Source organism: Elaeis guineensis, chromosome 9, assembly GCF_000442705.2.
Source record: "Elaeis guineensis isolate ETL-2024a chromosome 9, EG11, whole genome shotgun sequence".
NCBI classification, from domain to species: domain Eukaryota; kingdom Viridiplantae; phylum Streptophyta; class Magnoliopsida; order Arecales; family Arecaceae; genus Elaeis; species Elaeis guineensis.
This window is the reverse complement of record NC_026001.2, coordinates 95036700-95046840: the sequence shown is the minus strand read 5'-3', so window position 1 is coordinate 95046840 and position 10141 is coordinate 95036700. Positions and strand designations below refer to the sequence as shown.

The 10141-nt window shown below is 38.4% G+C and overlaps 1 protein-coding gene across 2 annotated transcripts; it reads left to right on the top strand.

Annotated features, from left to right (window-relative positions):
- The first annotated feature begins 414 nt into the window (after positions 1 to 414).
- On the top strand, positions 415 to 10011 carry LOC105051069 (uncharacterized). 2 transcript variants are annotated; one of them, XM_010931346.2, is made up of 5 exons: positions 415 to 490; positions 650 to 1406; positions 1575 to 1625; positions 1779 to 1851; positions 9514 to 10011. In XM_010931346.2, the coding sequence occupies exons 2-5, from the start codon at positions 748 to 750 to the stop codon at positions 9667 to 9669; spliced, it is 939 nt and encodes a 312-aa protein (XP_010929648.1). In that variant the 5' UTR covers positions 415 to 490; positions 650 to 747; the 3' UTR covers positions 9670 to 10011. The 2 variants fall into 2 exon arrangements, with proteins under 2 accessions (XP_010929648.1, XP_073100060.1); XM_073243959.1 differs by having other exon boundaries at positions 416 to 1406; positions 9514 to 10010.
- The last annotated feature ends 130 nt before the right edge of the window (positions 10012 to 10141 follow it).

The following is a 10141-nucleotide window of genomic DNA, read 5'->3' as shown; positions in this document are numbered from 1 at the left end:
CCGATCCAAACCCACTCCTTTCTTTCCATATCACCGTCCGGTCCGGTTTTTCTCCATCTTAAATGAAAAAAAAAACAAAAAAGCCACCGCAATGATGAACCAGCCGGCCTCGGCCGCCGTGCCTCCGAACCTGGACACGTCCGTAAATACTCCAAACTCCCATGGGTTCCCTCGGAATCCGCTCCCTCCCACCCATGACCTCCCACGTAGACACCACCCTCTTCCTATCGTATTGTCCTCATCATTTAAAATAAAATAAAGCAGCTGTACATATATATGTATGATAAAATAAAATAAATATGTTATATTTTTTTTATGTTAATAATAAAGAAAGTATATATAATATACAATATATAACATATAATATATAAAGATATAAATATATAACTCTCCTCACATCCCTTCTCTCCTTCATTTCAGTCTGTCTTCTGCCTGGAAGAAAACTATTCGATCTATCCACAAGCATCCAAAGGAGAGGAATTGATGGAAAGTGAGATCCAAAAGCCTTCTTCCCCCTCCCCTCTTTTTGTCCTCCCTTCCCTTCTCTTCCCTTAGTAGCCTTTGCTTCACCCTCTCTTATAGCCTCCTCCTCCTCCTCTCCATGAACTTGTTCTTATTCTTCTTCTTGTTGTTGTTGTTCTTCTCCTAGTATCAGTGCTGTTACCAGGATTTGTATTTATATCAGCCTTAGATTTGTTGAGAAAGAGGTGATGAAGGTTGGACGGCGGGGGACAATGGTATGAGACGATGGTCCCGGCTCGGAACCTCCACCGCCGGCACTACGACAGCTATGGAGGCTGTTGCTCCGATTTCGAACCCAAAACCCCTTCCTTAAGATCCAATCCCATGGCCGAAGAGCCCTCCCATGCCCCGACCAGCCGACCTGAAGACGACAACCACGACGAGGACGAAGAGGTGGCGGAGACCAGCAGCAGGTCCAAGAACTGGCTCCAATTAGGCCTCGGCCAACCGGCGACTCCCTCTCGCCATCATCAGGGACTGACCGAGCTCGAGCTGTTCACCGATAGACCCTCGTCCTCGTCATCGCCTTCGCCATCCGATCCCCGTGCCATTGCTCGCCCCTTGGTGTCCGCCACGCCTTCCCTCATGGTGCCGGTGCTGCCGTGGCTGGGGCCGCACCAAGGGCTGAGTTACTGCTGGCAGGAGGCTACGCCGCCGCCGCCGCCGCCGCCGCCGCCTTCGTGGGGGTTCTGGAGTGGTGGACCGACGATGGGGAGCAGCTCGAAAGCGCCGCCGGTGATGCCTGAGTTTGTGGCCCGGCAATTCATGTGCCCGGCGGGGAGTTCGAGTCCGTTGGTGGCGGGCGGGGCCGACTTGAGGGTGGTTAGCCCGCCGCCGAGGCCGCAGACCGGCATCTGGTTCGTGCTCCAGGCGGCACAAAACCAGTGAGTTAGAGCGAATTATTTCTTTGATATTTCTTTTTGTTTTTTCTTGTTCGATCTTGTCTATATATTTGATTGGATTATTAATTAATAGTTCTTTCTTTGAATTCCTTTAGTTTATTTCCTTTAGTTTTGTTCATATATATGGGTTTTCTTGGGGTTTTAATGCAGGGGAAGAGAGCCTTTTTTGCCTCAGATACCAAAGAGCTACTTGAGGATTAAGTACTATCACTATCTCCCCATGATTCTTTCTCAGAAATATAATTATCTATTATGATTACTCTCCTCTCTCTTTTAGCTCTTTTTTGGCTTGAGATGAGTCCATTGCCTTGCTTAAATATAATTTTTTTTTTTCTTGGAAAACAATATTTACAGGGATGGGAGGATGACTGTTAGGTTGTTGATGAAGTATTTGGTGAACAAGCTGGGACTGGAGGATGAGTCAGAGGTACACTTGATTAACACCTCCCTTTTAGCATATATTTCTTTTGATTTAGTTTGTTGCTTCTTATTTTTGACATGGAATGCATGGTTTTAGATAATTATAGCCTTGTCGGATTATTGCGAAGGTCGCCAACAAGGATCATTAACGTAAGAACATCACAAGAATGGGAGCAAGAGCGCCATGAGGCCGACTTCATGGGTCTATTGGCATCTTTTGTGCTTTCCCAATGGTTGGGGTTGGGATGGTGAAAGGAACTTTGGAGCTAAAAAAGGGCATCTTAGATGTGGGATGCTAGCTTCTGTAGTAACTCGTTGTAGGTGAGATGTGAGTGTCTGAGTGGCACATCATTGCTCTCACCATGATTAGAGCTTCCTGAGCTCGTTTTGGAGCTGCCTTGGGGGTGGGTAGATAGTTAGTTATCAGTGGCGGTGATAGGTTTATTAGGTGGAGACCGGGTTTTAAGTGCACCATTTTATGTTCTCAATGTTTGAAGTGGGCTGTAAAAACCCTAGGGCTCATGACCCATCATGGCAAAGTAACTTTCTATTTGCAGGCTCGACATAGCATACATAGAAGTGACATGCCTAAAAAGAGCAGTCTTATAGGTTTTTCAAGAGTAAGAGAGCCATAAGAAGCTTAGCATGCTAGGCTTCTAGTAAACCATAGAGAAGACGATATGAGGAGCAATGGCTATTTCCTATCCATTCTACGAGGTTTATAAAAGTTTTATGCACACTATACTGTCCTTGTTCCTAGTTGGGTGCTTGAGACAACCTTAAGAACCATTATTTCACCTACCTTTGCTGAAAGCAATGCGCTATCCAAACATGAAGCCACCTATTGATTGGAGTACTTGTGGAAAACCTCTCTCCCCATCAATAAAAGATATCTCATTCGTGTTCTCATAATGATTTAGACTTTGCTTGCTTGTGCACTTCTTAGGCATTTTCAGTTGTTCGTGTAGGGCAATGCAGGTATCTTTGTTAAATCTTAATAGAGGAAAGTCGTACGGAGCTTCCTCGTTTCTCTTATAAATTGAAATGAGTTTTCCTATTAAACGGCTTATTGTACATGATGTAACCTCTCCTTATAGGGGATAACTTCAGACAGAGATTTTGAAGAAACAAACAAAGAGGTTACGTCTACTCATGTTCGGTGAGTTGGAACTGGTCATTGTAGTCTGGCCAAATATTTCACATGCACCATTCTACTCCAAAAAAGAAAGGAAAATTGCATGCTTCCTCTTCATTGGTTTTGGGATGAGCTATGGAATTCTAAACATTAATCCAGTTTGGTACCTGTTGCTGGCGACAACATAAAAGAGGGATTATTCTCTAATGATTAATGCAGAAAAGAAATTCGTCTTACCATGGGATATGAAAGAGAGAGAGAGAGAAAATTAAGAAGGCTACTTTCCATGGGTTTTATTCTATATATGCTTGCTTATGCTTCTTGATTTGCCAGCTGAGATTTCCCAACCATTTTTACTTTATATCACCTTCCTCACTCTATAACACCTTTCTTGTGTCACGTACTATGAACACTTTTTTTCCGGAACATTATTATCTTTCCATCTCTTTATCCGTCGTCCTTCCTTGCATTGCCTCGGATTTATCTTGGTTGAGCATACGTAGAGAATATGTATATCATGAAGTGACCTCTTAGATATCCCTTTTCTTTGATTTCTTTTGTTTCTTTATTTTTTTTTCAACGAAAATCATCCAGTGTGGCTGGTGGATTCAGAAAACCTTACGCATTCACTGATAGGGCAGATGGTTAGGTCTTGATGCAGATGATCATTGCGGTGTTAGTTTTATCATGAAAAGAACAAAATTGCTTCATAGCACAGAGATTTAGTAAATTTAATCTAATGTTTTCGCATATATTTTGTTGCGGAAGATCTTTGTAATTTTACTCACAACATGTTTATTAGAAATTTTAGAATTGTGAACAGAATAATGTGGCATTGGACACCTCTCTCCTAAATCAGCATTTGTTTACTACCGATAGGTTTTCGCGTGTTATTATGAAAAATGACAGGTTTTAATTGATAGCTAAATAAAATGGTCAATTAAAGGATAGTAATGCAATCCAAAGATATCTTATCGAGATATGAAATCCAAAACCTAGCATAGCTAACAAATTAATTATATAATGAATATACGTAAGTGTTAACCCATATTACTCCCTAGAGAGGATTAGTATCTAACTATTATAATTTCTTTCTTTCCTTTTTTCTTTTTTTTGGTATGTGTGTGTGTTATCGGACCTACCTCCTTTCTCATAATTTTGGTGGTTCTTCTTTTATATTTTTCCGGGGTGGAGGGTTGGTTCTGAAAATTATGAGTCATTTGCTTAAACATGCAAAATACATAGAATGTGTTTCCTATATGCATTCCAGATAAAATATATATAACTTTGCCTATTTATTTAGCGATATCTTGAAAGGTAACCATTAACAAAATTGAAATCACACTCATTTCTTGTGTTTTATACTTGCTATTATACATCGATTTAAAGTTCAGCTTTTTGTATTGGTTGCGAAAATTCCTCGACACAGTGGCGGTGAGTATGCGTGCCATATAAAAATTACTGTATTACTAAAATTTTGCTTATATTTAAATTCACGCATGCTAACTGCTACAAATGCTCCTTAACTTGTAAAATGTAGCCTTTCTGTATCACTTATGAAAATATTCTGTTCGGACTGTGAAAATGTAAGTTCTTAACTATATAAATCTGGACCAAGGGTCATTGTTTTGTACCCTATCCTTTTTTATTATTTTTTTAATTTTTTTGCTTTTTTTTCCTTTTTTTGTGGGGTAGTCTTGAGGTGCGTTTGGATGTATTAGAAAATCGTGATATGTTGTAATTTTGCATGCTACACTTAAGATATAATTTATCACACTAGGTTGTTTGGTTCCGTAATGAAATTTTGTGAAAACCCAAAATTATGAAAATGGAGATTTCTAATTTATTGATATTCTTCTTCCTCCCACCCCTTGCTATTCTTCTTTCTTTGTATGTTCTCCTTGATTCTGCAATCCTGTACTTATTTCAGCAAAATTTGCGTGCATAGCATTGTTTATCCCTTAAAAAAAAAGAAAAAAGAATTTTCTTCTTCTACTAGTGGAATTTTTCAAACTTATCCCTTTCTTCTTATTTTTTAAGTTTGTCCATTTTTGAACCTCCTGTTAGGCACAATCCAACACTTTTAAAATGTATCAACTCCAACTGAAAATTTTTAGTTTACGAAATGTCAAAGATATGAATTTGAAATATCTAAAACCTTTTTTTTTTTTTGATAAAGAATATTGAAAACCTTCATAATACACACATTACAGTCTTAGCCTTCCCAGAAACATGTCGTAGCAACTATAAATTTGCTCAGCGATGACGATATTTATTTTGTCATTATAAACATTATTCAAATCTGCAAAGAATTATTCTTGCTGTAAATTATGGAAAATAATAACCCTTACTATTTTTTCCACTTCATGGTCTTAATAGTTTTAGCATTTTAATCTACAGAACCAAGTTCTTCCCCTTTCTTTTCCTTCCATTATTTGAATACTTAATGTGGATTATATGTAAAGAGAGGTTAATTTGGAAATGTCTGCATACATCCCATGCATGTTTTTTCTGTGTTCACAATCTACATAGTAGACTACATAAGTTCTCAAGCTTTGTATAAATCACAGAACTTCTTTTTTTGAAGGAAATGAATAACTGTACTTCTGCCTGCTAGAAATGGTGGTTCATGAATAGGTGGTACACAGTTGCTTAACAAGGTCTTCAATTGTAGATCAAAGCCGCAGTTTTAGGTTTTTATCTTTCTTCAAAACTTTCCTAATAAACATCGAGTGGTAATTTTTCTTGTCTTACTATGGTTGCTTCGAATCCTATATACCAGTCTACCAATGGAAGAGTTAATGCCTCTCCTACACTAGAGAATGCGATCTTATACTACCCTTTATAATTTCTAGGAACCACCTTCAGCCTCAAAGCAGAAAATAGGACAACTACATTCTTTCTTTGTAATAGTTTATCACTAGCTAGTTGTTCTTCCTTTATATAAAACATGCAGTACTGACCATACGCTCTTGATGAACTGCTAACATGCAGTTTTAGATGGACAATATGCTACCCACCATTCCTCTTGCCTTATTATACTCCCACCTAAAGCATTCCATACTAAAAATTTATGATCATAATGAACTGTGAACACGCAAGAAAATATAAAGCATATGCTATACCTATCATACCTTCTAGCATATGCGATATTCCTGTCATGTAGCTTTTATTTTGAAAGTCAACTCTATGACACTAGTACGTGCTTTACTTAATGAGTACGTTCCTCATCTAAAGAGATGTGGGTGAATGAGAAAAAAGTGATTAAGAATACAATATGGCTTGAAGAAACTGATTAAGAATACAATATGGCTTCCTCTAACAAACCAATAAACCTTCTTCATGCATGTCATCTCTCAAGTCTAAGGACTTCATAATTAGAATTGGACTTATAATATAGAAGATGCATTTCACATGGATAAAAGAATTTCTTCTTTTTTTAATTATTGATATCCAAGCATCCAAACTTTCCATCCTTTAGTTTGACAGCACAGAATGATGGTGTTTCAAATTTGTTATATTTTTTTTTTAAGCGTCACATGTACTTGTGTGTTTTTTCCTTGTTATACTTGATTTGATCTGCATACTACTCCTATGATCATGTCATTATTGTTGGTTGATTGTAACTAATTAAATGTTATTAAATTAGGACACTAACTATAGGTATTCTTCATGGTCGGTCATTAATTATATGAATGGAAGGAAGTCCTAGAACTAATTTTGCAACATTTGCTTGATAATTAGGCATTATCTATAACATTATCTTCTTGGTATACAGGGAATGAACTTACAATATATGCAGCTTATGCAACACCCTTGACCTTAATTATGGCCTAAGTGACAACCCATTTGCACCAAGAAAACCCTATCTGAGGAAAGCAACCGATACACGTGGTCCTTGCATGCATATATATGTGTGTGTGTGTGTGTGTGTGTGAGAGCTAGACCCGTCCATCGTCATGCTTTCGCCGGTCTCACCTCAGCCTCTGGATGGCAAACCGAGGCAATGTGTTCTCACCTAGAAAGCCTAAGACTGTGGTTATTGGACCCATCAATGGCTTAAGTGGTGCACTTTGATGGAATAGACACCATAGATATTTACATATTATAGGCTTTTGGGGGAAGACAATGCATGGGATGAAAGCTATATAACTACAAACAGAATCATTCCAAGTTGGTGAAGAGGAAAAGCATCAAAACATGGACCAAAGCAAATCAAGGATCGCTTCCCTTCACCTATAAACTATGGTTTTATCTGTGTCCATTAAAGGAATCCATGGGGGTCCCTTGGAGGCCTGATGAAAAGGACTGGAGGGTTCCCACAATTTTATTTTTACTTACCTCCGAAACCCTCTCTCCCCCTCCCTCTCTTTCTCATGGAGAGTGAGAATATTGACTTGTTTTGGCGTCTACGATAAGAGGAGTGGGATTTTGCATAGAAAAAGAGGCAACGTGAGGGAGACGTGCATGCAATTTTAATGTGATGTTAGGTAGGGAGGCCAACAGCGAAGATGGAAAGGGTGGGGAGGAGGATGGGATTCTGTAAAAATCGCGCCGATTCCTCGGCGTGCCTTTTGGATCTGCCACCTTTTATTCTCTCTCCTGAAAAGTGGTAATAAGTCAATATTAGTAATATGTATAAATGTAGGTCGTACAAGCTGGACGTTTGTGCAACTCATATTTTCAAATAACTGCATATAAATATATAAATATATAATCTACGTACATTAGTTTACAGGATGAACGAACTACTAATTGCGTTACAAAACATGTAAATGGATATAAATTATTAACATATATATTATGCATACATAATTAGACCTTGTTTAATTTAAATTTATATGAATGATGCCTCTTGTGGTATTTTTTTTTTTTTTTTAGTTTTTTTGTTGAAGTTTACATGCAAATGAGGATTGAGACAAGGATACATGATTTGTTTAGATTATGTGCTAGACTAGACTATTTTAATATCCCAGTGAAGGCTACTTGGTTGAAGGGTGCTTTTCTTTTTCGTAAGTGATGAATGGGAGGGGCCAAATTTTAGAAATAACTGAGGTCCCATCCAACCTTTTCTCATGCATAAAAACTGTAAGTGATGTATATTATTGTATAATATATGTATCAGAGAAAAAAGTCATAAAGTTTTTGGATGGTTCCAGCGACACATGAATAAAGGCGCTGGGAGTTGAGGTAAAGGCAGGGGGAGGTGGGGTTCTCGCAATGATGGAGGGCGGGCAGCGGGGGTGGTGGGACGGGCAGTCTCCGTTGCCCCTTAACCCTCTATTTTGGACCGGCTGACCGCTGACCGGTGAAAGGAAGGCAGGGAGGGCCGGTTACGTGACGTCCATGGTGTGAGAATCTCTTCCCATGGAGTAAAGCAACGGCATGGGGTAAAGCAGACGTTATGTCGTGACCACCCCCTTCACCGCCCTTCTTATTAATAATAATAATAATAATAATACTAGTAGCAGTAGCAGTGATCTCGATTTTTTTTTTTAAGAATTAAATTAGCTTAATGACTTCACTATAATATAATTTATAAATTAGCTAATTTTTTTGATAAGAATAAATTAGGTATATAATAATATGTATATCTTTCTATCAATTGGTCTACCTCGTAGATGTTTTAAGATACATAGGTCTATTTGGATGGGTTTTTTTTCTAAATTTTATGCATTTTTATTGACGCTAGAAAGGGCTAATCCCTATCTCTATTCTTCTCTATATTAAAAAAGGTTATTCCCTATCTTTATCCATCATATCCTTGAGGGCTAACTCCAAGGGAAATTGGGCTCTCCCTCTTGCCTAACTAGCAAGAACTGGTACCTCCTAAGAAAGCACTCAACTGTTGAAATATACATGTGGCTGTTATATATATATATATATATATGGGTGGGATAATTGTCATGGCTTGGCTCCAGGAGAGGGTCATGTTTCCCTTTTTTTTTTTTTTTGGTGGAGGGTAAGACCAGAAATTTCAAATTATCTTTTGGTCAATCCCATGTTGGTTTATAGGCTGCAAAAGGTCGGATTTGCAGTCATTGTTTCGAAGGTGTGGTGTTTATATTATATAATCTAATTAATTATTACGTGCATTAGGATGCCGCCTCTATCATTCCAAGCTGTCCCTGTTGATCCTGGTGCTGATGTGGCCTGTGTTCTAATATTCTTTTGGGTAACTTGGACAGTACATAGACTTCATTAGTTTACAGACAGGCAGTGCCTGTCCATTAGCAGAAAGATCCAACATCATTATCACACATCACTTGTATATGACCCAACATGTATAGTAGTCTAGACCATTAGCCTTAAGATGACTTCAAAGATACCTTATCACACTCTTATGGAGGGACCTAGATATTGTCATGTTCATTTCAAACATTAGCTAGCAAGTCCAATGATTTTTCTCAATGGTACAAAGTTGCTTGGCTTCTAATCTAATTGTGGTCATACCCAATCATGATAGAATTATAGAGAATTATGATTTGATGTTATAATTACATATGGACTCATAGTCTCATGCCCCAATCTCAGGTAGAGATCACATGTAGAGGACAATTGCTTCTTCCCTATTTGACCTTGCAACATGTTCGAGACAGCGTATGGTGTTTAAGGGAGGCAGTGACATTGATGCCGGACTCACCGAGCACAACTCGTGTGATGACATTGGAGTATGGCAGGAGTGCGTAGATTTATTTCTGCATCATTCTCATGTGTAATTAAGCACTCCACTGAGTTCTTTTTCTTGTTCTTAACTTTGGTTCATGCTTTCTGCTTTGTTCTTTCTCATCTAATTCATTGAGAAATAGCTTGGAAATACCGCAATTTTTGGGGAGAGATGACAACATCGACGGTGTATTTCCGAGCCATCTTGGCTTGATAATTCTTCAGCTTTTTTAACTCACTAATTTCAATTCCTGCTGCTACTTTTATCCCTCCTTGCATCTTTTCTTCTTCAGCTCATTGGATGTATGATCAGATATATGTTGTATTATTCACATCCAAAAAGAAACTATTTATGAGCAAAATCGAAAAATATTCGAAGGCGGGCATCATCCATGAGGCCATTTATCTGATTTAAAGTCCTAAGATGGCTAGTCTTAGACTTGATGCTATTCCATTGATGAGTGTGTTCGGCCAGGAATTTTTCGTATGTAAACCC